The sequence below is a fragment of the Odontesthes bonariensis genome, chromosome 10 (assembly GCF_027942865.1).
Source record: "Odontesthes bonariensis isolate fOdoBon6 chromosome 10, fOdoBon6.hap1, whole genome shotgun sequence".
NCBI lineage: Eukaryota > Metazoa > Chordata > Actinopteri > Atheriniformes > Atherinopsidae > Odontesthes > Odontesthes bonariensis.
The window spans coordinates 29,631,274-29,659,246 of record NC_134515.1 but is presented as its reverse complement, the minus strand read 5'-3'; the positions used below and the strand labels follow the sequence as shown (position 1 = coordinate 29,659,246).

Sequence of the window (27,973 nt, the reverse complement as noted above, 5' to 3'; positions counted from 1 at the left end):
AAGAAGAGCGATTTTGTCCCTCATTGTTCCCACCATTTCCAAATATTTTAATATGTGTGATACAATGGCGTAGCCACGGGTGTGCCAGGGTGTGCCGGTGCCACTCAAAGAGGCAGCTGGCACACCAAAAAAATTGCCGTAAGGTGATGTGTTGCGACACCTGCACCTGCCAACCTGGTGTAGCGTTATTTCTGATTAAATTATAAATGCGCTCAATCGCCAAGCCTTGCCTTGCCCTTTAAATTGAGAGCTGCGCAGTGCGCACAGGTAAGCAGCAATGTCATTGTGTCCTTTACTCTGCTTCTAAGCCCAATAGTTGTGTTCAGATGAATAAATAGCTTTGTTGATCATGCGTAATGTGGATACGTTATGGCTCTGTGAGAGCGCATGAGTACGCGCATGAGTATGTTATATTTCATTATGTTCATCTCATTGGGCACGCAATGTCTGTGTGTGTGTTGTATTTTTGCGTTGTTTTTTTTGAGGACACAAAGTGTGCTTTTTGCATTACTTTGTTATTGATTTATTTAAGAGCACGTCACGTGTGAATGTTCATACCTGCTGTGAACTAATGTTTTGTGTTAATAATGTTGTATTCGAGAGATCCATTCTTTTGAATGTTTGTGGATATGTAACACTGTTGAAAATAAATTTGGCACACCCAGTATTTGCTGGTTCACACCCATTGTCTTTTTTTCTGGCTACGCCAGTGGTGTGATATAGATTCAATATGTAGGCTCGGCTGTAATTTCTGTGAAATACATAACTATAACTTTAGTAGATCGTATTTGATAGATCTTTTCAATAGGATCAATAGAGTTTTGAATACAACAGAGCATTACACCTAGTTGCAAACATGCCTCTTTGGTTTGGTATTTGTTTGGTATCTGACAGTCTGCTAAATGTGAAATCATAATAATATAAGAGAGCAAAGAAGATATTCTTTGCCCATGATTATATATGTGGCTACACTATGAATTTAAACTCACTCTTTTTTCTTTTATTTCTTGAAATTGCATTACGCCCTGTGGTCTATGATAATATTTTTTTCATGTATATGAAATATTTCATTATTTCACAGCATTGTTCGGCTTTTATATGCATTGCAAAGAGCAGTGGGAGAGTCTAAAGACAATCAAAACCTAACCACTTTGAGCCCTGATAAAATGTCCACATATATGTAAACACACACACATAAAATCACCACATTACCAAAAGTTAGTAATTCAATTCCCAGAAAAAGCCACCACTGCTTAAAATTGCTGCTGTAATGATGAATTAAACAGTGAACGGTAGGACCTGACAGTTAATCAATACAAATTTAGATGATTTATGAAACTGTTTAATTAATCTTTTTTCATGAGCTTTAATTTGGAAAAACTATTGAAAAGATTTTTCTTTGATAGATAGATAGATAGATAGATAGATAGATAGATAGATAGATAGATAGATAGATAGATAGATAGATAGATAGATAGATAGATAGATAGATAGATAGCTGTTATAAGCCTGGATAGTCTTTCTCACAAAAACTTTGTGTCCATAGAACTAAGCAGCATTTCTGCTGGTTGATATATGACCCCCTCTTTCTGTAATACGGTTTCAGGTTACATATCTGGATTCAGCAGCGGACTGTGTTGAGCGATTATAATCGGGCTGAGCTCATGTTGCTTGATTGATTTCTCATGCAGTGCTGCCGGAGGGCTCAAAGGTCACTCACATCCAACAGTTGTTTCCATCCTTGGCCTTTATGCACTGAGATTTCCCTAGTGTCCCTGAAACTTTTTACAAAATTTTGCTAGATGTTGAAAGATGTTTTTTTTTTTACTTATTGATAATTTACTGGACTAGATCCATCAGTGCTTGGAAAGAGTAAGCATTTAGTGGATGCTCCTTTTATATCAAATCCTGACATCCTCACATGTCACAAATTAATTACAGTGTTACTTGTATTGTCAATACACTAAGGAAGGTGGGGTTTGTAAACGGAATAGTAAATAAGATATTGTTTCAGCCTTCCAGTAAATTTTAACTTATTTATACATATCCATTGTCATATATTATCTTGTTACACAAACAGAGTAATTCCTTCACAACAGTGTGAGTATCCATGGGGATTAGATATTACAAAACTTTTGTAAAAAAACATGTATTACACATTCTAGATCAGTTGTAAGGTTTGAAAATAAACTGACTTGAATGTGAACAGCACATACCAAATCTTAACAGCTGACATGAAGATGTGGACAATCTGTCTCATTTTCATCTGTCTGCCACAGAGTTCGACACTCGGAGAGGACACAGGTGAGAGCAATGTTCTTTTAGCAGGTGCAAACCAGCAGTGATTCAGAATGTTTAGATCCTCTTTTCTCTCTGTTGTGAGATGTGAATAATTCAGTGCTTTCTGCAGCTGAGGGAGGTAATGTGACAGTTTGACACCACACAAGCAGCACTTGCTAATTGAAATTACAATCATTGTGCAAAAAATGCTTTGTTGTGTCAGCACCATGCTTGGTTAGGTGGGATTATGTTTGCATGTTACAGGATGGTCATGCCTTCACAGCTGATTGTGCAAGCTATCGTCCTGTTGCCTTTTGGCTAAAGTGGTACTTTTCCTGACAGATTTATTTTGGCCTGTATGGTGTCTGTTTAGTGGCAGAAGACATTGGTGAGCATCAGCTGCAGCGGTTAGTGGAGTTGCTAACTTCCAAGGAGTGTGAGGACCTTCTGTTTGTCCTGTCTCACCCTGAGGAGAACATTTTCCAGCACCTGGATCGTCTCTCACCAGAGAAAAATCAGCTCAATCTCAATCTTCGAAGCAAGAGAGACACGTCTTCTGCTGCAGGTTTGGTCTGACTCATTTCATCTAGTCCTTCTTTCTTATACTGTTAAAGTGTACGTAGCACGTTACTGTTGTAGCTGTTGGAGGTGGACCTAGTTCTTAATCTTGGGTATGTCCAGATTAGTTTAGCATACTTCATAACTCCAAATAGTTTCTTATTGGTTCAGAAGAAGGGAGAGCTTTCATTGGGAGAAACTTCTTCTTCAGAAGGATACTTTCTGGAGTTTTCTGATTGGCTGAATTACTGGAGGTTTGCAGAGGGGGCAGGGAAAGAGGATTATGTTGTCTCATGGACGTGTAATCATGATATCGTAAAATCATTTGTACGTTTAATATCAACACAACACACAGATATTTGAAAAAGTTTCACTCAGTCCGGACTTGTGCCTTTTTACTGCTAAAACAGCCTTCGACTTTCAGCTTCAGTCTCTCCACAAAGCCAACATTGCAATGGGTTTCGTTCATAAAGACTGTTGTCCGTTAAGTGTGGCAAACAAAACTATTCCCGACTGTGCTGCTGGCCAGGAAAAACAAACCACATCCACTGATCCAAGATTGCTGGGTCTTTGGGGAAGCTAAAAAAAAACGAGCCCTCACCACCAAAAACACATGTTCTTGATAACGTCTTTTTAGCAAAAGCAAGGATACAGCAAACTCTAGCTCCCATGGGCAAGCACTGCCTAGAGAATTCCACTAATCCTGCCTTTCACTCATTATCACGCGTAAGTGAAAAGGTTAAAGTAAAAAAGTCTTGCAAATGAGAGTTCAAGGCTACCTAATTTACTAAATTAGTTCTTTCTTCATAAAAACACTAAAGCATGGGTATACCTTTCTTTTTGAGCCTTGGGTGATGTTTAAGATGGTAATACATCATTCAAACACTACAGATAAGCCAAAAAACATGGAACAGCATGCCATGGGACCTTTAATGTGCAGCTTTAACTACGGGGACATCAGATAAATCATAAGGGGCATGAGATGATTAATGGAAATGTCATGATCATAGGGTTTTTGAATTTTCATATGTTCTAGGTTTTCCAATGTTCCGACAATCCTTTTGGTCTTCGGATTACTTCTTGCTCCTTAGTTTACGTCCTGTTTTGTTTTGTAGAGTTTTGCCCCCTTATGTACTCAGTTGTTTTTCTTCCTGTTCCCACCTGGTTTCCAGTAGGCTATTGTCTCACCTGCTGTTTTTGTTTGTAATTTACTCTCTCTGCATATTTACCCCTGTTTTTCACTTGTTCCTTATCAGATCATTTCATGCTGTTTGTTTTCACATCCCAGAGTTATTCCCCCCATATATTCTCAGTTTTTTTCCTTGTAGTTTTTTCTGTTAATTATTAAATCTTCGAAGACCATCTGCTGGCTACGCCTCACTCTTCTCTGTCCTGCATTTGGCAGGAAAAAAACAAAATTCGGATTTATAAATCTGTTTTCATCTGAAAAGTTTAGAGAGAATCACTACTTAGTGCAGCTTTTAGTGACCAAGATATCTGAAATGTGACCTGACAACATACTGCCTGTTCAATCTTCAGCAATTGGGTTGTGTGTTTAGATAAATACCCTTTGGTCTCAATAAAGTAATTCTTTTTCTTTTTCTTTTCTTTTTAAAAACTTGAAATATTATCCATTTAGTAAAATCATCACCTCGAAAGTAAGTAGTCTCTTGCCCTACAATTTAAGATGAATGTATTGGAGTAGACGTTGCAGGCTAGACAATGGAAAAATTAGTTGTCAGTATGAGAAAAAATTATCAGAATATAAGCAAGCCCACAATAAGCTGTAAGGAAGTTACAAAAGAAGAAGAAGTAAAAGCCCTCTGACACCTGTCTGTTTCCCACATGTCCAGCTCAGTTCTGAGAGTTTGTGGCAGGAAGCTAGCTGTCAGAAACCTGTCTTTCTTAGGGCCATATGTTTTGTATTTGCTAGATGGTGAGACTCAGTGCCGAACAGCCCTGACAGACTGGCTGCTGAAGTATGGCAAGAAGACCTACTACGACAGGCTTTCTCGCGCCTTGCAGCACATCGGCAGAACAGACATTGCCATTGGTGAGAAATAAACGCAGACAGAAACAACACATGCCCCCTGTAGGACGGAATAATTCCTTTTTCAATAGAGGCATTTTGTGTAGGGTGGCTTTCAAATGACCACTCTTTAATGTGCCGTGCTGCTGATAGGAGAAAATCCCTGAGTACCCATCACAACCCTTAACAAAAGCAAATAACAACAAAGTCTTATTTGGCTGTGTGTATTTTCAAAACTGGTTTATTTCAGTCAAGATAGCCTCCTCAAGATTTTTAACAAAGGTGTATAATTACTTAATGACTCTGAGATTTGTTTTAATTGGAACTTCAAATGTGGCATATTTTACACACTTCCAGTCTCTGGCATATGCTGCAGTCCAGTGTGCACACAAATCCACAGCCGAGTGGCGTTGGATAGAAGGAGGTGTAAATGATCTGACTGAGAACTCAGTGGAGCTGACACCAGCCAGAGAACAAACCATCTGCTCCTTTCATCAGCAGCTTTGGAGGAATAAAAACACACGAAAAGGATGGGAGGACGTGTTGTAAGACAAGAGACAGGGGGGTGAGGGGGTATTAGTGGCTCTGGTGGAGAAGACTGCGACGCAGAATATAGCAATTATGGTACACTTGATTGCTGTTCTGAGATTTACTCATACATAATAACTAGAAAGGTTTGTTTTGTCAACTGACAGCCCTTGCTGTCCTGCCAGAATTTGTTATGTTCAGGACAAGAAATCAGCAATTTAATCAGATATAACATCATAGGAGGGTATACTTTACATAGACATTTAACACTTTGCAATTGTTTTCACAGAAGTGGGGAAGAACATCAATCAGGACAAAGCTTTGAACTTGAAACGCTATGTTGAGGGTTACCACAAATTTGTCAACTCTCTACACATCCCATCAGTGAGAGCAGACACAAAAACCCACCAGCATGAACAGCAGAGGGTCAGAACAAAAAAAGGTGAGATGCATTATCCTCATACCTGAAAAAGGTGGAAATTATATTGGTAACATCACAACCCAGAAATAGTGATAGAGCTGAGAAACTGTGTCCATGTTCGAGCTTTACTATCTCAGGCGATTGATGCCACAAGGAGATTTTTGAGTTATACCTCTGGAGATTGTCTAAATGACAAATGATATAATGTTTCACTGAACCCTGAATCTATTAAGTGTTAAGATGAGATGCTGGATTAGATGCGGTTAGCCGTGGGCACGCTTCCAACTCATTACTTCTCAGCATCAACACTCTTACTAAAGAAAGAAAATTTCCCACGACAGTTAGAAATTCAAAAATGTAATTATCGCCTGTCCATTTATTTACTCTCCTGGGTGCTTCTGTCAAGTTGCAGCTTGACAGAAAGGGCCCGATAGTCTTTTGAGGTGGTAAGTGTGTCTGTCCTGTTTGTTCTGTGTGTTAGTAAGGGATCTGAAGTGGCGTGACATGGACCTGATTTTGGAGCGGGCTCCTGTTCCTCCGTACCAGAGGGGGCCTTTGAACGTGGTTCTGCCGCTTTTTTATGGTATTCTGTTGGGTTTTGGTGGTACTTTGCTTGCATGGGTGTCTTTATTTCTCATCATCTACTACATTTCTCAAAGAAGGCCAACAAAACAGTAGGAAGGTCACAGTTGGGGAGGAGAAGTTGGGAGACGCAATCACTTGATGTCAAATTAAGAATTCTAATAATCTAGGAGGACATACCGATTGAGTGGATATAAAACTGGCATAAGATGAATAAATATGAAATGGATCTGATCATTTTTGCCTTTAGTCTTTTTTATATGTTCAGATAATGTAGAAATCCTTCGGATTCTTTGTCCACCATAATCACAAGTACCAATATATGTGTAGAAACTCATCGATTTCACACCACTGCTAATTACAAAAAAATATGACAAAAATGTCCTTTTAGATAAAATAATTATCCTGTGTATTGCCAGACTGGTTGGCACAATTATCTTGCCAGTGGGTAGATGACTAGCAGTGTGACAGATGCACTGGAACCCAGCCCTCACACCAAAGGTTGTTCCGATGTTACCCTGATAGCGATGCCACTTTCCATTTCCCCTCCAAGTGACGGCAATGTGCCCGTCTGGCATTGAAGAACAACTAATTATCCAGCCTGGCGCCTCCTTCCCCTCAGAGCCTGCCGATATCTCCACAGGCAATCCCAAAGAATAATAACAATGACAATGCTAGGAGACAATGGAGCACTCTTGGTTGTGATGGCAGCGTCTGCTGGGTGAAAGAAGCCAAACAGAAAACACAGGGCTGTAGGTTTTTTTTTTTCAAAACCTAAAAAGGGAAAGTGCACTGGATATATATTTGTATATTTGTTTCATTTCTTGTCAAAATATCTCATAGCACTTAATATAAGACACAATTGCCTGACAAGTACCATTTCAGCAAGATATAGGGACTTATTTTAAGACAATACATCTTGAATATCTTGTTAAGGGAAATCTTGACAAGCCGATTTTCTCTAGTTCCATTGGCAGATTTTGTTTGCCTTTTTTAAGCAAAAACATCTTGTTTTTTCTAGTGTGGAAATAGCTTGATATGAGATGCTACAGCAAAAAGGGTCCATAAACTGGCATTGAAAACCAAACAAAATAAAAATGTCCTTTTTAGAAACTTGAAATTAACTTAGTTGACACATGTAGGCTTCAATTAAAAAAATATTTAGCTCACTACAGGATCATTTTCACATACTCTAGTGACAATCAGTCTCTTAACAGCAAAACTGAAAATCCGCTCATGGCACTGAAGTACATTCTGGATTCTTGTTCCCAGTTTCTTACACCATCCCCACTTCCTATTGAGCTGACTACTTCATTACACAAATCTGGCCTAATGTGCTTCAGGAGTCTGACAGCTTAGATTACCAATGGCACTGAGCAGCAATTACTGTCTATTAGTTCATAAATCAACATTTACACAAATTGTAGTGCCAAGAAGAAGTGCATGAGCAAAGCTCTGAAAGACTAAAAAGGCAAGGTTTTGAGTGTTTATATAGACTACTTAGATAATGTTACTGCATGACAAAAGGGTCCATATTTTAAATGAAAATATTGTTTTATTTATTTTTGTTTTTCATAACGATCCCTATTTTAAATTTAGACTTGATTTGGATTTTTAAGGAAAAAAGCTTTTACACACTGTTACATAAAACCAATAACGATAAAACTGTGTTTCACCTTCATCATTGAGCTTCCCTGGTGGCACAGCAGAGCTCTCCACGACAAAACTTCCTCTGCCCTTCAGTTTCCCCCCGCTGGCTGTTAGGATCCTGCAGGTGCTGACTATGACAGGTTCACCTGCTGTGGGCTCAGCCGTACTCCTGTAAGCAGTGGAGAGGAAAGCCGCCGTTTCCGTATGCCCGACTGACTCGGAGAAACAACATGCCACATGGGGCCAGCATCCTGGTTGTGACACTCTTTTGTAAGGTTCCACTGGGAAGCTTCTCCCTTGGGATAAGGAAAGCTAACACTTCACTGTGCTTTTTTAGAGCTTGTGAACTCTTGATGTATAACTATATATTGAAAGCAAAGGTTCCCTTACTTTTGCAACTCACAGATATGTAATATTGAAGCAACTTTCTCAACATATAAATGAGTAATCTTTTTTACTCATTTGTTTGAATGGATTCCATTCACTTTCTTACAGGACTAGGGTGAAAATGGGATGTGTTCAAGCACAAATATAGAAACCTTCTATTGCCACTGTATCTACAGAAATATACAGTCTAGTGCACAGTTTCATATTCTGTAAATCAGAGCCTGATCATGTGATTGTCTCCGACCCCATCCTTTCAGATGTCTTTCATTTACAGAAATCTGAAGAATAGGCCAACGTTCCATTCTCATGCAAAGTGATGAAGCAATCACATGGATGGATGGAGAAAGAGTCTGACATGAAATTGACATTTACAGCCAAGGCGAAGGCAGTGTATGAGGGTACGGTTTCCAGGCATATTCATTCTCATGTAAAATGGAGTATTTTTTTTTTCATGCCAGTGGTTTCCTTTGGGTATTTAATAGTTTGCAGAGTGTAAGCTTATCAAACAGGATTCTCTGAGGAGGACACATCTGTCTCTTGTCATTGGCTCGGCTCAGCATATGGAGTCAAGTGTTTGTCTGGATGAAAATTGTAGATGGACTGGATGTAATGCATGCCAAGGGGACGCTCAGACAGTGGGGCCATGTCCTTGATGTGCTGAGGCGGAGCGCTCTGCACTAGGGCCTCTGGGGTGTGCTTAGTGTCACTTAAGGCTTAACTTTCCCCTCCCTCTATTTGCATCGCTATTCATCTATAGAGCCACGGAGGTGCTGCAGTCCCCACGCAACCATCCCTCTCCTTTTGCTCAATATATATGGATCACAGGAAACAAGATCACAACACCAGCTCTTTTAAAGTCATACTTTCTTTTAATCCCTTTCACAACTTTTTCTTTCATGGTTTCCTTGAGGGAGTCTGAGATTTCTTCAAAGTTTTTTTTTTTTTGTGTGCTGATGAGGCAACAGCAGCCATGAGGGTTTACAGATTAAACCACAGTGCCATCATGTGGTCATAATAGGTCATTACAGCAGCCATTACAGTGCAGAATTTTTGCATGATAACTCTATTTTTATGTTGTTTTAAATGGCTGTAACAAATCTGCATGCTGTCATATAAAACTGAATAATCTTTATTGCTTCGCAGAGAAGAATATTGTGCTTACTGCTTTATCTCAAATGGCAGCTGTGGAGAAGCAGTTACACTGTGATAATATGCAATTGCTGTCAAGAAAATACGGAATAGAATAGAAAATACTTTGCCAAAGGGAATTAATATTGTTGCTGTAATATTAATGACTACACATTATTAAGTTAAATTCAATAAACAACTGAATACATAGATAAAACAGAAGAAAACAGATGTATAGTATCAATGAAACAGCAGAAAAAAATTAAAAATACCTTCTGTACTGTTCTTTATTGCTGTGGAGCTGAAGAAGCCTCTGGCTGAAGACAGCCCATTGTTTATTCATTATGCTGTGTAGATGGTGTACAGTGTTGTCTATTATGTTTCCAAGCTTATGCACAGAGCCAGCCTTCTTCATCAGTTTAGTTTCTTTGAATCACTGGCTCTGATGTTGCTGCCCCAATAATAGGCCTCAGTGTTGCATTTGCAGTGCATCTGTTGCCCAGGTATCTTGAGTTCCTCCACCACCTACACCTCTTCTCCCAGTACAGAAATAGCATTTGACTAAGTCCAACTGAATCCACAATGATCCCCTGTGTTCAAAATGATGGTGATTTTTCCTACACCATGCCACAAGCAGACTTCCCTGTACTCTCCCTGCCACTTGTCCACCGCTGATACACCCACAACTGCAGAGCCATCTGAGTATTTCTGGAGATGACAGAACTGATGACACAGTTGTACTGGAAGTCTGAGGTGTACAGGGTAAAGAGAAACTGGGAGAGTACAGTCCTCTGTGGTGCTCCTGTGCTGCTGGCCACCTTCTTCAGTCTCACAAAATGTGGTCTGTTTGTCAGGTGGTCAAAAATCCTGGAAGTTGTGAAGGCATCCACCTGCATGCCTTCACATATCTCATCTATGGGGGCATACTTTCCATGCTTACAGGTGGTAAATGGTCACAGCAAAGTTAAATTGGATAACAAATTAAACCCTCATTGTAAATTACAGAATCTTTTTTTTTTTTAAATACTATGCATTTATGACCCAATAAGATAAAGTAATAATAATATATGAGTGTTCATACTGTATACAAGGAGGCCGCTGTGTTAAGATTTAAAGCAAACTTGATGTTTTCCTAATAGAAAAAGGTAATTAAAGTTTAAAAAATATGTTTAACAAAATATGCTGTGTTTGATATTAGGATGCGCTGTCAATTGATAGGCTATTGATTTGATTTAATCAAAGATCACTGGCGTTGAAAGATTTCTCCTCTGGGCTTCAGACAGGTGTGTTGCCTCTGCACCAGAGACAAACAGATCTACTCAAGAGACATTGAACAGAATAACACTAAAATCAAACCGGTCTGAAATTTAAAACCTATTTTTCTCCATTACTTTTGTTTTCTTTTATTCAGCCTGTGAACATTGTGTGTGGAGTGTCTGGAGCACTTTCACGCAGAACTTAGTAGAATCCTAATGTGCAAATGTTTGGATAAAGGACTGATATATTCAAACAGATGAAGAAGGGGGCACTTTCACGAATGTTTGCGTGGTTAATGGTCTCTGCCTGCTTTACGTGACAGACATTTGTTGACGCTCAGACGTGGCTGGTCTTTGTCTCTAAAGGGAAATGGCAGCTGTATCACACTCATCACAGTTTAATGTTTCCTGTCTGACTTTCATACATTATGATGTTGGCTTTCTAAGACTTTTCAGGCAGTGCTTTGCTTTTACTTTGCATCCCTCTATTCATGACTCCAAATAGCTCTCTTTCTTATGAAATCCTCATGTGCAAGAGTGCCGTTATTCTAAATATTCAGATTGACTACAGTGGCCTGTAAGGTTATCATACAGTATTAAAAATAAATTAAGTAGTTGTGCACAAGCTATCAAATTATGATTGTGTAATAACACTCACAACACACCTAATGACACATTGCAAACCATCATGTTGCTTTTTATCCCGACTGTTGTGTTCTAATGAGTTCCCCTAGCTCTGCACCACACTGCGTTGTTTTCCTTTATCTTGTCTAATTTCCCCACTGATACTGAACAGCTCAGTGAGGAGCTGGTATCTACAGTTATCACTCACTGTTCTTATTTTGTTAATCTAACAAAAGGAAAAGAGTGCAAACAGTACCTGGTGCTCTGTTTAATGAGTTGTTGGGGTGAGAAAACACCTCACCTGCATACCTGTCCCACACAAGATCTGTCTTTGTCTTTATGGCATGTTTTTCTCTTCCAAGCTTCTCTACAGCTTCAGCTTCAAACGCTATCATTTCATAAACCCTAATATTTTTAGGGATCATTATATTTGTCATTACTTCTGATAGAATTATGGTATTGTGTATTAAAATAATTCATTACATCTGCAAGTTACTAAAGAAAAAAACAAAAAATGGCAAGTCGATTGAACAGTACTTTCTTATCAGACGTTGGGTTGCAGCTTAATTCAGCTATAAATAATTAACCATCCTCCAATCAGAAGCGCAGACACAATCATTTTTTGCCTTAATTAATCATGCAAGAGTGTTCCATTGTTGGTGCACTTAATTGCCGCTGAACTACCAGAGTGAGACAATGGGCTGCATTAATTAATACCAGCTATCAGTGGTCAGATTTGCTCTCAGCAACTCTGTAAACAATCCCTGTCCAAAGACATTTTGCTGACGTTACACAGTGAAGATTTATGATTCCCTGGCTGAAAACTGGTTTGTTAATGTTTAATAGACCCCCAAATACGGGTCTGTAAAATGCATATGCAAAGCACTAACTACGGTCGCTTGATCAATGTCAAAACCTTCATTATTTGATCACCAGCAATGGTGTTGCTGTTGCTATGTCTTCCTCATTTCTTAAAATGAATCTCACAAGCCCGTCTTACATTTGAGCTATAGTCTCTCAATAAAATGGGGCTCCCTGATTCCTTATTACTGCACAGTTTTTAAAGTTTTAAATCTTGATTCCAAAAGATCAAAACTCAATTAATTCTTTGCACAGGTCCTTTACAAGAGCTGGCGAGCGCTAAATGACAATGTCCAATGACTCGATGAAGAGATAACCTCTGACACCATGCAATTAGTCTCAATAGTATGAAACCACTGGATGTGTAAACAAATTCAATACATAAATCTTTTGGCCTTGAATATCAAGGAACCTTGTTAATTAAACCATCATGGTCAGTGAATGTGCAAGGGGTGTAAAATTAAATTTTATCTGAACTTGCAATTATGGGATTGAAAAGCTACTCCATTATAACGGTATCTCACTTGAAAAAGGATTTAGCTGTAAGTATTTCATAATTCAGTGTAATCATCATTTGACCCCCGGAAGAGATTAGTTTTTTTTTTCTATACCTTCAGAGTTAAGAGCTAATTTTATGGTACAATACCAAGACGGTGAAATTAATAAGTAACATAAGTCAAAGTACATGACTCCTTTAGATTTATTTAAAAGGAAACTCAGACAATAAAGGTGCAGTGCACAGTTCAATAATGCCTGCAATATAAAACATGAAAATATAATAAAGGGAGGCCCAAAATGTAACCGCAAGCGCAACGAACAAGGTCCAAGATTGTTAGAATTTGTTGACCTTCAGGAGCTCTTGCAAATATAACAAGATAACACACTTGCAAATTTTTTGGCAAATCATTTTCTGCCTAGTTCCATCCCTTGAAGAGATGACTTATCCGCGTTACCACTAAGGAGGCATGGCGTGCCACACACAAATACACCCCAGGTGTTAAGTGAGATATTTTCCATCTATTTAAACTGCAACAGTTCACAGAAGACAAAAACTTTTGAATGCACCATGAGATATTTTTCACTTCGTTTGATCAAATATTTTTGCCTAAAACAGAAAATTAAATTTTGGGCCATGTCAAAAAGTTCCATGTTTCTAAGTTTTATGTTTGTTGCTGCACAGACACATTTAGAGGACACAAATAAAGAAATAGTTGTAAAAGAGCAGTAGGGCTCCTTTAGGTTTGCTTTTTTTAGCCCAGAAATGATAGTGGCTGTACAGAATTTGCAGCTGGGGTACTGCCTATGTTTGTGTGTATGTAATAATGGAGTTTATTTTCTTATACATTCAAACATTTAAAAATAGAAATTTAGGGTGAAGTGACATAATGGCTCATAACCATAATCCCAAACAATAGTGCAATTTACTCTTTCAATCAGAAAATTCATCCAGGTCAAATTAATCAAACCAGGGCTCAGAAATTAGTATGGAAACAATGGGGGGGAGGGAGAGAGCTGCAGGTGATGAAATGAAATACACACACATACAATCACACACATTAAGTGATGAGAGACCATCCCAGGGCTCCAAATTGAAGCTGATGGCCATAGAAACCTTGTAATCACTCATGGTGCCAATTTGCTGCAGAGACGAAGGGGAGCAGAGGAGCAGATGTGTGCCTGAATACCTTAGGATGATTTCTTAATAGCTTCATAAATCCATTCATGCATCACAGACATGCCAACAGCACTGACAGGCTGCTGCCAGGCAATAGATGCCACAGGCCTTCAAGCAACATGCTACTCAAACAAAAGTTAGTTGACTCACATATTTTTCTTTGTCACTGTTTCTATCAGTGCAGCTATGGCAACAATTATTGCATGAGTATTATTTTTGTTTCTAGAGCTTATACAATGCTGTTCTTAGCAGAGATTAAACATGCTAAATGTAGGGGGGGTATATTGTAAGGACTGCTCTCTTGCTACCTCAGTCTATTGGCATCGTTGCCTGGTTAGTTTCTGTTTTGTTTGGCTAAAAATCAATGACCACCATATCAATGACAAAGATGACAAAAACATGCATTTTTCTTAACTTGAAGTGAATAGACATTTGTTATAGAACATGTACCACAATTTTTTCATTTTTTTTTTCCACTTGACTTGGGATTCCATTCATCCTTTTTCTGCATGAGCAGTGATCCCGAGACCTCCAAAGCTCTTCTGGGGGTATACAGAAGTGTTCCCAAGCCAGCCAAGAGATATCATTTCTCCACTGTGTACTGAATCTGCCCTGAGGCCTCCTCCTCCAAGAAACACCTCTCCAGGGAGGTGTTCGGAAGGCATCACGACTAGATGCCCAAATAACCTCACCTCACTGCTTATGACCAAAGCAGAGGGTTGGAGCATCGATTGACTGGTTAAGCAACCACTTGGTTGTTTAGCTCACCTCTCGCTTCACCATAACAGATCCATGCAGCTTCCACATCCACATCAGAAGATGCTACCTTGATCCACTTGTCAATCTCTCGGTCTACTCAAATCCCTCTCATGAACCAATTTTTTTTTACTTAAGACGATGGCCTCAGGTTTCAAGGTGCTATTTCTCATCCTGACTGATTCACAGTTTATAAAAAAAATATATGGCAGGGGTTAGAAAAGTTTCCATTGCCACTTGTTTCATATATAAAAACCATGGGTCCCGTTGACACTGCTCTATATAAAACAGCAGCCAACCAACTATCTCACAGTTGATAACAATGAAATACTCTACAGCCTTTTGGTCATGTAAACAAACCCATTACATTTTGGTGAGGTGAGACTCAGCTGCAACTAATTAAGGTAATTGAATTAGTTGAGTACCATGATTGAGCTTCAAACTGAAAATTCGAGAGTTTTTCAGAAGTAAAGATGAGGAGAGGTTCACAACTATGTGAAAAACTGCATGGGCAAATAGTTCGGCAGTTTGAGACTAATACGTCGTAAAAATAATTCACAGACCACTGTAACCTGTTTTATCTATGTTTTACACAGCATTCCAACTTTTTTAGGAAATATTCTGCATTGCAGGAGGGCCAAGAAACTGCTGATACTGTGTAATCCTCCTTTCACTGAAGGTTAGCCTTTCGCGGTGTCTTGATTCCACAGGGACTTGGCCAGACTGCTTGGTTGGTTGCACCTTACAGCTGTGGCCATGCACACTCTCAGTTAATTACAGGAGCAGTGCACATTCAGCAGGTTTACTCCACAGTTATTTTGAAGGGTGGGCATAAACCTCAGAGCTCCCCTCATCGTGTGCTTGTTGCTGGGCTCTCTCGTGGTGTTATGTACCACCCCCTGCCAGTGAAAAGAAGTACTGATTAATTTGGCCTAAGTAAAAATAAATTTGTTTATTTAGACAACTGGTAGACAGGAATAAGGTGCACAAAGCACGTAATGCAATTTGGAAACAATACATTTTTGTTCATTACAAATTAACATTCAGGATTAGTGTTCCTTTTCATCATCAGCACATTTTGTGTGCTTTTCTTCTATGCAGATATCAGTGCTTAAACATTTACTGTAAAATTAGTCTTTGAAGCTTCGTGATGGATTAGGGAAAGTAAGTGAAACTGTCGTCTTGTTTCAGCTTGTATAGACAAACCACGTAGTAGCTCCTCCAGGTCCTTCATCTCATTAATGTAAAAAGAAAGTCCTTTTTTTTTCTCCCTCTGCCTGCAGGCAACAAAGTCAGTTCACAAACCTAGTCAAATAGGCCTGCACACATTATGATGCTATTACTATTGACACAACTGGAAGTAAAGACAGAAATAGTACAACATTCACATTTCAAATTGAATTGTGTCGTTTTTTTCCACATTGCTTCTGCCTTTTGGCTTAGTTTTTGTTCAATAATTACACGAATGTTGTGTTGGTGTTGATCAGAAGTTTAAATGACCTACTTTTACTCTATTGTCCCACAAACGGTGTAAAAAACAAACTGTAGGATATTTATTTTTACCCTTGCTGAACCAGTTGAGGTGACAAAGGCTGAAGATGATTTACCAAGAAAATAAACTTTGTTTTTCTCATTTCAAAATCTCTCCCTATCTCTAACCGTGGAGCATTTAAACAGCAAGCGATTGCGTTTGATGTGAAAGGAAATTGTTTGATAAGGTTTATTCATTTATCTATTTCTTATGCAAAGGGGTGCATTCCTTTGAGGTAGGCATACAAAGTGGCATCACGGACATGAAAGAAGACATTACTGCAAGCAATGTTTCTATCATCAAAAACTCCTCCATTTCCTCATACACCTCATACACCACTGAACACAGCAATGTTTCATGTCTCATTCTAATATGGGGCATGTGAGGCTTGAAGTAAATAAAATTCAGTTCAACACATCGTTACACCTAACATGCAGTATTGTCCCAGTGTCCTTCACAGACTCAATGAACTCAATGCTGTGTGACTAGCACCATGTTGTCATAGCAACTGGAGAGCCAAAAAGTGTAAATTCACTCGGGTCATATAAGAGTTTAACTTGAACATTAGCCAGGAATAGTTGAACGCCGAACATTGTATAGCTTGAGTTTGTCTTTGTTTGATGTAAAAGAAAACGCGAATGTGTACATGAACATGTTGGAACTGTACCAAGGTCTACAATTAATGTTTTCATAAAAAGATTGAGTCAGGTTAACTAACACTCTTTTGGGTTTTAGAATTTATGAAGGTGATTTTCAAATTTTCTTTTTATATTTTTACATGACCTAAATGTAGACAAATAACATAGACATATCACAGTGTCATTAACACGAAAATTAATTAAACGGTGTGTCAAACGTCTTTCATTACAATTATAGTTGTGAATGTTAACTTAGCTATCATTAGCATTGGCAGGAAATTTGCTATGAACAAAGGTGCCTGCAAGGTGTATTCATTCACAATTTTAAATCCACCTCTTCTCAAGGTTCTGCTTTAATCATCAACTAGATGAGAAAAGTTTCCAAAGTTGAATCTAAAGTTTCTCTTTTTTAAAGTCTAAAATAACTTCCATCCATCCATCCATTATCTTCCGCTGCTCCGGGGATCGGGTCGCGGGGGCAGCAGCTTGAGCAGAGAGACCCAGACGTCCCTGTCCCCGGCCACTTCCTCCAGCTCTTCTGGGGGGACCCCGAGGCGTTCCCAGGCCAGCCATCCATGTCAAATTTCGTAGCGAAAAGTTGCTTCTGTCGCACCGGAAATGCAATACACCTAGCAGCATTTCCGGTGCTAGAGAACTACAAACATGTCCACTATTGACGAACATCCAGTCTTCAATACAACTCAATGGGATTTACAAAATGTCAAATAAAACACGACAGAAGCAACTTTGAAATTTGAAAAATTTGATATGGATTACCAGTGCACACCAGTAACCACTCCGGTGAGTTGATTATTTTGAAAACGGACGTTTATTGTGCTTTTACGGACCTTTTAAGACATGCACATGACTAGCCGTTCTGAAGCAGGTTGAGAAGAATCAAAATTAGGCAAATACCAGAGACAGCAGTAAACATCAAAAAAGCGGTGAGGGGGGTTCTAAAACATTGCAGACGACTCAGAAAAGAGGCTTAATGTTGAAAATACAGGAATTCCCCTTTAACTTGCAAAAACGTGGTACATGGGGAAACAAGGCAGGCGGGTCAGGTATCATGGGTAAGGGTAAGAATCTCACAATGAACAAAAAGGACTGAGAACTTAAATAGGGAGTGAGCGTGATTGGGGACAAGATGCAGCTGGAGGGGAATAAACAGGTGCAGTGCGTGGAGTAATTAACAGGGTGCAGGGAAAACTAAGACATGAAACCGAAAAACTAAACATTGATTCAAACTCAAAAACGTGACCTAAAAACAAGTCCATGGGCGTGACATTCTGTATGACTGGAGTAAGGTAGGCCAGAGCTCCAGATATCCCCCCCCCCCCCTCAAGGGGTGGATCCCAGACATCCCTTAAAAGTCTGAGGGTGGGAGGGAGGGGCTCGAAGCCGGTCAAGCGGGGGACCAGAAACAGGCATGTGGTACCGGCTTCGGGCAGCAGGAGGCGGTGGTCTAGCGGATGCCCAGACCTCTGACGGCGTGGCAGGAACAGGCGGTGGTCTGGTGGACGCCCAGACCGCGTGGCAGGAACAGGCGGTGGTCTGGCGGACGCCCAGACTTCCGTCGGCGTGGCGGCAGGAGACGGTGGTCTGGCGGACGCCCAGACACCCGCCGACGCGGCAGGAGGAGGAGCCGGGGACCGTCCGACGGTCGGCCGGACGTCCGGCGGGGGGGAGCCCCCCCTTTAAGGGATGGATCCCAGACATCCCCAATGTCTGGGGGTGGGGGGAGGGGCTCGAAGAGGTGAGTCCATGGGCCAGGGCCCCATGGGCTCTGAGGCTTTGTCGGCCCCTGTAGCCTCTTTGTCAGGCCCTGTGGGTCCTTGGTCGGGTTCATGGTCAGGCTCGTGGTCAGGCCCTGTGGCCTCTGGGTCAGGTTTGGGGTTAGGCCCTATGGCCTCTTAGTCAGGCTCGTGGTCAGGCCCTGTGGCCTCGTGGTCAGGCTCGTGGTCAGGCCCTGTGGCCTCGTGGTCAGGCCCTGTGGCCACTGGGTCAGGGCCTGTGGCCTCGTGGTCAGGCTCGTGGTCAGGCCCTGTGGCCTCGTGGTCAGGTTTGGGGTTAGGCCCTGAGGCCTCGTGGTCAGGCCCTGTGGCCTCGTGGTCAGGCCCTGTGGCCTCGTGGTCAGGCCCTGTGGCCACTGGGTCAGGGCCTGTGGCCTCGTGGTCAGGCTCGTGGTCAGGCCCTGTGGCCTTGTGGTCAGGCTCGTGGTCAGGCCCTGTGGCCTCGTGGTCAGGCTCGTGGTCAGGCCCTGTGGCCTCGTGGTCAGGTTTGGGGTCAGGCCCTGAGGCCTCTGTGGCTGGGGCCAGCTCTTGGACGGCTGGGGCTGATGGGTCTCAGGACACTGTGGCTGATGGGTCTCTGGACTGAGAATCTGCGGGCTGAGGTGTAAAAGAGGTGAGGGAGGATGTGCACAGCGTGCCTACCTTCTCTGGTTCCAAACCGAAAAGTTCCATCAGTAAGGCCCGCTGCACATTCCTCGCCACCTGCTGGAAATCGGGCAGATTCTGAGTCCAGTTGTGGAGGGTCCGCTCCACAGAGGAAATCCAGCAGCTTATTTGTTGCCTCCAGCCTCTGCCATGAGGTGGTGGTCCAGAAGGCCTCCATTAAGTCCCAGAAGATATCAGAGTCCGCCACGTCCATGGCTGGTGAGATTCTTCTGTCAGGTTTGGGTGAGGATGGAGGACACGGATGCGGACTTTAAAAGTAAAGGGTGATTTATTTTCCAAAAACAAAGTAACAACAAAAGGCGCGGCTAAGCCGGATTCAAAAAAATCCGGCTTAGCAAAAAAAGGAACTAAACATGGCATGGATAAATAAATAAATACTTAACTTGCAAAAATGTGGAACGGGAAACAAGGCAGGCAGGTCAGGTATCATGGGTAAGGGTAAGAATCTAACAATGAACAAAAAGGACTGAGAACTTAAATAGGGAGTGAGCGTGATTGGGGACAAGGTGCAGCTGGAGGGGAATAAACAGGTGCAGTGCGTGAACTAATTAACAGGATGCAGGGAAAACTAAGACATGAACCGAAAAACTAAACATTGATTCAAACTCAAAAACGTGACCTAAAACATGAAACTAAAAACAAGTCCACCATGGGCGTGACATTCTGTATGATTGGAGTAAGGTAGGCCAGAGCTCCAGATATTCCCATGCAAACCTCAATCCTCCCGACGTGAAGCATTACGACTGGCACAGAAATGACTGAAGCTCAACTCCAGGGGAAGCCTATGACACATGAGTCTTACTATAATGCTGAGGACAGCAAAAGTACCTAGACGTAGAAAATAGTGTCACAATCATTTCCGTGCTATACTGCAAAGTGAGACTGAGTGCAGCCCCTTGCAACCCTGGCAACTTATCACTGTCAACATACAAAATTGCTCTAGATAAATCACTCTGATTTACCTGGGCCCATCTGTCGAGCAGCACCCATGAAGAAAAGTGAGATGAGGGGGAAGAAAGAGGAATAGAGACCACTGACAAGAGAACAGTTTGCCTGGAGGGTAATGCCATGCCTAGAAAGAAGAGACACTGTCAAATAAATCATGAAAAAAAACAATACAAAAACATTTTATGCACTTCAGCAGCTAGCTCCAGTCAGTGGCTATTATATGAAGGCATCAGAGAGGAGTAGACTGACCGACCTTGGGGAACCTGAATGGTGCCAACGCTGACCCAGCTGATGTCATCACACAGCAGGTTTTCTTTCATTTTGTACTTTGGAAGTCAGCTCAGTACAGGCAGATGTCTGAATAACAAGCCTCTCAGTCTTGGCACAGAGCATCTGACACAAAAAAACAAGAAAAAGTCTCTGAAGCGCTCCAGGATTCTGCTTGTTGCTTTATAAAAGTCCACAACATATGTCTATTACATACTGAGTCGCACATACGATACTCTGTTTGATCATCCAACAAAGCTTGTCAGAGGTAGAGAGCATGTAGTTCATGTTGACCGTTCAGCAAGATTACAATCCTGTACCAGAAAAGTTTCTCATCTTTTCTCCAAGAGGGATTGTCGACTCTTTTTTTTAATCAAACTCTTTATCAAAATCTTGGAGGTTGTTGCCTGTCAATCACATAGCTTGGGCATTTCCATTGCAAAGCGACAAGATACCCAGAAAAATCATATTTACAACCCATTTTCCCCCATGTGTTATTTAAGGAAATACATTCACTGACAAATCCCCTCAACACAGCATATTGTCATACATATCTAAGAGTTGCAAGAGTTCTTTTTTACCTCTTCATAGTATTAGTGATAAACCCAGTCAAAACATCATCCAAATCACATTGTTGTTGCAACATATTCTAAACATTTCATATTCATTTTTAAAAATGTTAAGTGTTAGATATAACCATATTTCGCCTTACTGATTTATTTACACAGGCGCGGACAAAAAGGGCTGATCAGGATTACAGGCATGCTGTTTTATATTTAAATGGCAATTTTAAGTGAAAGGTTTTCATGAAGTAATTCAGTGTCCAACCATTAGAGAAATGATGTTCAAATCAAGTCTACCATGTTAACACAGTAACAAAAGAATAGCTACTGGATACAAACCTGAAGTTTGAATGAGATTTCACTTCATTTATTTAACATCATAAAAAAGCTCATTCACAACTAAGTATAAATACTATTTTTAATTTCTAATTTTAAAGACTACATAACAAAGCACATTTGGCAAAAATATTTGCTCTGATCTGCTCCATCAGTGAATTGAAAATCCCATTAAAATAAAAAACATATACTATGTTTACATACACATCGATATTCTAGTCTGCACACGAATATTAACCCAAGACCTTAGTCTGAATAAAATAGGTCTTGTAAACATTTTCTGGTTACCTAAGCCCGAATAAGGTCATATTGTTGGTAAACAATAAACGGATCTAGCTCTGTGTTCTTATCTTAGTTGGATTACGTATATGTGTGGATATTGTAATCGCAACTCGGTACACATATCTGTCTCCAGAGCCGCTAGGTCCCATTTTTATAAGCAACTTCGGGGCTCTTTTTTAAGAAATCACTCGCTTGTTTTGGACCGTCTTTTCATAGACTGGGTCACTTGTTTCAGTCACAAGACCTGGCAACACTGATGCCGAACAAGAGGGCTGTGTGTAGAAAGAAGACACACAAAGGGGTCAAAAGTGAAACGCCAGCAATGCTTCGTCTTTTGAAGGATATGGAAATGACAGCTGGGGACAGGTGACACGTGGGCGGGACTCATTAAACTATGCTCTGTAACACATAATGCAAATACCATAATCAGAATATTGCCTTATTTAGAATAAGGTGTATTGTTGGCATATTTCCATTCACGTACACATAGCACAAACACAAGCTTCAACATAAATTTATAAAAAGTAAATAAATAAAAACACAGCAATTCCAGAAATTTCCGTATGTTCAAGCAATTGAATTGTGACGACGGTACCTTACTGTTAAAGCACACCTGCAGGCATTTGGTTCATGTGTGTATTATCCACTTGTTTGATTGCCTGTTAGATTCTGTGCATCTTCTGAGGGAAAATTTAGAAGATAAACCTTGGTACATGCAGATTCTTTGGAAACATTGTTTATTCAATCTATTAGCAAGGAGAAAAGAAAAACATGACATAAATATATTAAATGCATCTTTAATGGGTTCAGTTTCTATGTACATGTAGTATCCACAAATTTGTTGTCTCAGCAACAAAAATACACATTTGTGTACACATTTGACGGTAAAGGGTAGACATAAACTTCAAGTGGAAACTAGTTACAAAGTCGCGTTTAACTTGGCCTACGCAAGTCAACTGACTGGGACACAAGTGATGAACAAAAAATGGATTACTTTAAGATTAATCGGGTGAGACAGAAACCACATAGTGTAAAACATTATTCTGGATCACAAACAGTGTGCAAAACAAGGGCATCAATGTCAGACTAAAGTGCAATTATCTGTCAAATCCATTCGTATTTTCTCTAAAAGAGGAATGTCAGAGGAACTAACAAACTCTTAACAGAGAGGCAAGTCTCCCCCTGGTGGAAATAAAAATGAAAAGCACATTCTATTTGAGCATCTTCTCATTGAGCATAATAGATATACAAGACATCTCTCCATCATTTATGGAAAGTGTGAAGAATCTGATCCGTATTACATTGATATATTTCTCTATAAACAAAGCTTTAAAATCAGAGTGCCTAAACTTTAGAAATTTTTTTGTCTAAATTGATAATGTGATGGAGATGTCGCAAGAATCCATACCAAGGTTCCAAGTCAGTGCAATTATATTTGGTATTTAATGGCAGCATCAGTACAGAAAGACGACGTGGTGCAGTAACAACATGTGGTCTAGCTGCATTGTCTGTAGCCAAAGATCAGCTGAAAACTGGGGGGGGGGGTAATAATAAAAGCCCAGTCCAAGATTTATTGTATAAGATCAGGGGAAAACAACACAACCTAAAGGCAGAATAAAAGCAGTGTCTCTGCATTGCTGAGCAAAAGGAGGAATCATCTCAAATGTATCTATGGAGCTCAAATGCAGACACCCTCGTTCCTAGTGAACTGAAAGTGAGTCACAGTTTTTCACTTTATATTAATGTCATCAAAATGTTCACATGCTACAATGTATGGTATTGTTATGGAATTACAACAGCAGGATCTGGTCTGGTAATGTTCCCACACGTGGCATTTACAAAGGCTGAAGTTAACTTCTTTGAGCTTATTTGCTTACATTAAAGTAGCGATAGCTCAAAACTAAGCTAGGTGGGTCTCATAACATTTAAGCTACCGAAAAAGACACTGATCCGTGTGTGCAGCAGTATTTTTAATGCAAGATAAGTTTCATTCATTCAGTGTTTGGTATCAAAACTTTTGGAATTTCGATGGTACAAAGTCCAAATTTCAGGTAGTGCGACATTCTCTGGATGATGATAGGTGCTAAAAGACTTATTAGATAAATATTTTGTGGTTCATAAATGCGCCTTTCTAAGGGCTCATTTGGATCCAAAAAATCTCATCAAACACTTATCTACGTGATATTATTGTGGTTTCAGGTCATGTTTCTGTTATGGTTCAGAGATCTTTTTGCATGTACTTTCATTTTATTTACTTATCACTAGATTCAAACCTTGTTATGGTGGAGAAATCCTTTAACATATTAGTTGTTTTAGAATGAAGGAATCCAGAGAAAAATGATCTAAAAAGACAAAAAAAAAATACCTGCATGTCTCTTCATAAATGGTCTTCAACATTTTTTTCTAAAGCAGTTCCAGTCTTCAGAGGTTTTGACTTCTAACTTCCTACAGGACTGTGACGTGATAGAGTGGGAGAACAGGTTACAATACAAAAAGGAGCTTGTTTAGTTAGTTTAACCCCATGTCGTAAAAGTCAGATGACATTTAAATCTAAACATGTCTGCTTTTCTTCCTCTTTGTCAAAAAGCTCATTGACCAGCTCCAGCTGGCAGCCTAAAATCCCTCAAAGTTCACTGCAGTCTCTAAAAAAAAAATTTAAAAATCAATACAGACTAGAAATCACTAAGAATGCTGATGTCTGCAAACTCCTGGCGATATCTGTATGAGTACAAGGCCAAGAGGAAAGACCATTTTAGGGTTAGGAAGCTCCATACGCAGGACAGGTAGAGGCTCCTTGGGTCAGTGAGAGCTGTGGGCAGAACAAACAGTGATTAGTACATGCAAGAACTCAAAGTATGATTCTTTAGGATATTGAATATGACTCATATCAAAGAAGGGAAGAGAAAAAACAGGATTACACTGCTTCTGTGTGATGGCCAGGGTCAGAAAGGTAATGAAGGCAGCCACAGCCAAAACTGAGAAGAGCACACCGACAGCGATGAAGAACTTGAGACCCTTGAGCCAGGTCCGCCAGTAGTCCTGAAGGTACATGATGTGTGTGACAAGAGCCCAGAGCGCTAAAACTCCTGCCAGAAGAAAAACACGTATTTTGACTGAGTGAATTTAAAACTCATCCTACACAGCCGAATAACCTCTCCATATGTTTTGTCTGACATATGGCTCATAGGGCACATATGGCTGCTTCTTCACATGATAGAACTTTAACCAACATTAGTGGACGGCACAGCGAACTGTGCTCACAGACAAGGATTTGCAGAAGTATTCCTGAGCCCATGCAGGGATTTCCACGACAGAATCGTGCCTGTTTCGAATGCATTACTTCCTAAGGGCCTAAAGACCACAAGCAGAAAATGTTTATTTCAAGCCATGTCTCTTAAGCACAAAAATGTTTCCAATTTCTAGGAATCTTTTTTATTATAATATGAACTTTCGATGATGGAACGTTCAAAGTCTTCACAAATTTACGTTGAGGAGCTGTTATTCTGAAATTGCGCTACAATTTGCAGGTTGCGGAACATCTGCTCCTCTTTACTTAAGGCCGGCGCACACCTTTACGATGTCATCGTTGCATCGTTTGTCGGGTGATCGGCATAACAATTCGGACCGTATTTGACACGCTCGCACTTCCACCGCACACACCTGCGAACCTACGAGTTTTTTGACCGAATGTTATCACATGACCGAAATAGGAAGCCACAAATCACGTGACTTTCAAACTGGAGGCAGCCATGTTTGTGTCGTAGTCGTCCAACGTGACTAATTGCGCTATTCCCATTGGCTGTTTAAATAATCCTGCGCGATGACATCGGAAGAGAGACCGCACACACATACGATTGTATTCGGCACAAGGAAAATCCGTACAGAAATATCAAATATGTTTGATTTGATCCGATGAAACGACAAAATCGTCTGTCGGCTGCTACCGCACACCTTTACGATTCCCATGCAAAGTCATCGGGCCGACAAAATCGTACAAGAATCATAAAGGTGTGCGCTGGCCTTTATGAGAGACTCTGCTGTCTAAAGTGCTCTCTTAATGTCCAATCATGTCACTGACCTGTTGCCAATTAACCTAATTAGTTTTTCCTTCAGCTACTTCTGTATCATATTGACATTTCAGTGTCACAATGTCTTTAGAATTGGGGTTATAATAGTTTCAGCTCCAGCAACACGTGATTGTGTGAGATATGGCAGTAAATATTAGCTTACTGCCGATATCAGTGCCTTGTGTGTGTGTGTGTGCGCGTGTGTATGTTGAGAAATTGCAGTAAAAAAAAAAAAAAAAAAAAATGGGATTGGCGTCTGCTTTTCACTGTTATTCGAAAGTGACCACTGAAAAGTCATCTTTTACATACAGTGGAGTAAATGGTTAGTTAATATATATCCTGGTGGTAATGTAAGACATAGGTCTCCATAAGAAAAAAAGGCTGTTTATGCTGTGTTTACTAGTTCATGGCATAAAATCCTGACGCTATCAGCTGACATTTGTCGTATTAATATCTTAAAACTCCTCTGTGTCATTCTCAGGCTCAAAATTCCCATGTGAGTCGAGCTTTGAATAACAAACGTTTAGCATATTAAACTTTTTTTCGTTGTTTTTTCTTTTAAAAACAATTGAATGCTGCAAAAACCGATAAGCTACGTGATTCGAAGCTTCTGCTAAAAAATGTCCCGTAGAAGTTTTACACAGGCTAAGATGGACAGAAATGCAATCAAACAAGGAATAAACGCAGTTTAGAATGAATTTTAGTGAATGACATGTGAGGGGGAAAGGGAAGACATTTTAGTTACACGATTACAACGTTTGACGTTGGTAGATAGGTTCGCGCTAGGATTAGGAAGCCTGATGTGAATGTTCACATCATGTACAAATAATATTAAATATTTACAGTATACGGTGTGTTTTCGTACCTGATAGGCCTCCCATGGCCGCCGTCCATGGCTGCTTATATGCAATATTCCAGACCAAGAACGCCGAAAGTCCAACCAGAGTACCAAACGTAGCATATCCTATGCTAATATACGTCCTGCTGATTCCCATTTTGAAGTAGAACTAATGCTACCCAAATGCTATAACGTCGTACGAGATAAAAGGGTATTTTTGTTTAAAAAGCCAGACTGATATTAATCTACATCAACAGTTTACCGACACATTATGTAATATCCTTTCCAACAGGAAAACGACAAGATGAAATCCCCCCTCGGCTGGACAGCCAGGAAGACAACAACGCCTATCACTGTTGGCAAAACCGACTCTCAAAATAGCTAATAATAGCCCGCTTTTGTCTCTTATAACGTCAGACAAGCACAATTTACTTTTCGAGCAAGACAAGCAGCAACAAATAGTCTGATGGGTGTTTATCGACATACACCGCAAAGATAACATACTATGAGCGAGAACACACAACCACAAAATCACACGAAATAGTTATTTGACGACTATTTTCTTCCGTCATTTTGATAACCTCCATCACATGAAACGAAAAAACTTACAAAGGAGGTAACGTTGTGATTTTTAAATGATCAGTTTTCGAGTAAGTTTACTAAAATTAGCATGAAATTAATCTATCTCTTATTCTTTAAATATCTTTGTTTGAAGGAAATCCCCAACATATCCACATGTTGCCCCTAGTGGAGCTAAGTAAAATTGCATGTTTTTTTAGCTCCTACCTAGTGATGAGGCTGTTTATAGAATCAGAGTTGGGACTGTGCAATGTTGGACTGAAAGGTTAGGATGCAAGAAAAAGTCAATTTTTTATTTTCATTTTCATTTACGAAACAACTCGTACAAAGTTCAGCATGAAAATAAAATCTAAATCCATTTAATATTTGATGTTTTTTAGTGTTTTTGTGTTGTACCTAATGATGGCAAAACGAGGCTTCATGAACCAATGAGGCTTTCCAGCCCAAAGGTTCGCCAAAAGGTTCATTACCCGAAGCCTCATTGAAACGGTCTCTCTAGTGACACCTGCTGTGCAAAAGGAATATATGACAGACTAAATTAACCCTGAGTTAGAGCATCCTGCAATATAAAATAAACAATTGTTGTCACTGTGTCTCAATGAAAATAAATGTGTGAAAACTGCATATATGGAAGTATTATTGAGTGCTATGGTGTTGATCACTCAAATGAAATATATCAATGATGTACACTTTATTTAAAGAAATGTGTGTCAATAACGTTGCGGTTTAA

The 27,973-nt window shown here is 40.1% G+C and overlaps 2 protein-coding genes across 2 annotated transcripts; one reads left to right on the top strand and one right to left on the bottom strand.

Annotated features, from left to right (window-relative positions):
• The first annotated feature begins 2,202 nt into the window (after nt 1-2,202).
• On the top strand, nt 2,203-6,575 carry tmdd1 (transmembrane and death domain 1). Its single transcript, XM_075475780.1, has 5 exons — nt 2,203-2,304; nt 2,654-2,845; nt 4,772-4,891; nt 5,685-5,837; nt 6,298-6,575. Exons 1-5 carry the CDS (start codon nt 2,235-2,237, stop codon nt 6,492-6,494), a joined length of 732 nt encoding a protein of 243 aa, XP_075331895.1. The 5' UTR covers nt 2,203-2,234; the 3' UTR covers nt 6,495-6,575.
• A 15,965-nt stretch (nt 6,576-22,540) lies between these two features.
• On the bottom strand, nt 22,541-27,172 carry slc48a1a (solute carrier family 48 member 1a). The gene is made up of 3 exons (XM_075475205.1): nt 26,692-27,172; nt 24,678-24,845; nt 22,541-24,568 (listed from the first exon to the last, which is right to left on the bottom strand). Exons 1-3 carry the CDS (start codon nt 26,819-26,821, stop codon nt 24,432-24,434), a joined length of 435 nt encoding a protein of 144 aa, XP_075331320.1. The 5' UTR covers nt 26,822-27,172; the 3' UTR covers nt 22,541-24,431.
• Nucleotides 27,173-27,973: the final 801 nt, after the last annotated feature.

Bases quoted from the DNA above. Each gene is read 5' to 3' on its own strand.
- tmdd1 (XM_075475780.1), top strand. From the start codon at position 2,235: ATGAAGATGTGGACAATCTGTCTCATTTTCATCTGTCTGCCACAGAGT. The intron at 4,892-5,684 runs GTGAGAAATAAA...TTGTTTTCACAG, and splicing joins CAGAACAGACATTGCCATTG to AAGTGGGGAAGAACATCAAT. The intron at 5,838-6,297 runs GTGAGATGCATT...TCTGTGTGTTAG, and splicing joins GAGGGTCAGAACAAAAAAAG to TAAGGGATCTGAAGTGGCGT.
- slc48a1a (XM_075475205.1), bottom strand. From the start codon at position 26,821: ATGGGAATCAGCAGGACGTATATTAGCATAGGATATGCTACGTTTGGT. The intron at 24,846-26,691 runs GTACGAAAACAC...TTCTTCTGGCAG, and splicing joins GGCCATGGGAGGCCTATCAG to GAGTTTTAGCGCTCTGGGCT. The intron at 24,569-24,677 runs GTAATCCTGTTT...TTCTGCCCACAG, and splicing joins GGCCATCACACAGAAGCAGT to CTCTCACTGACCCAAGGAGC.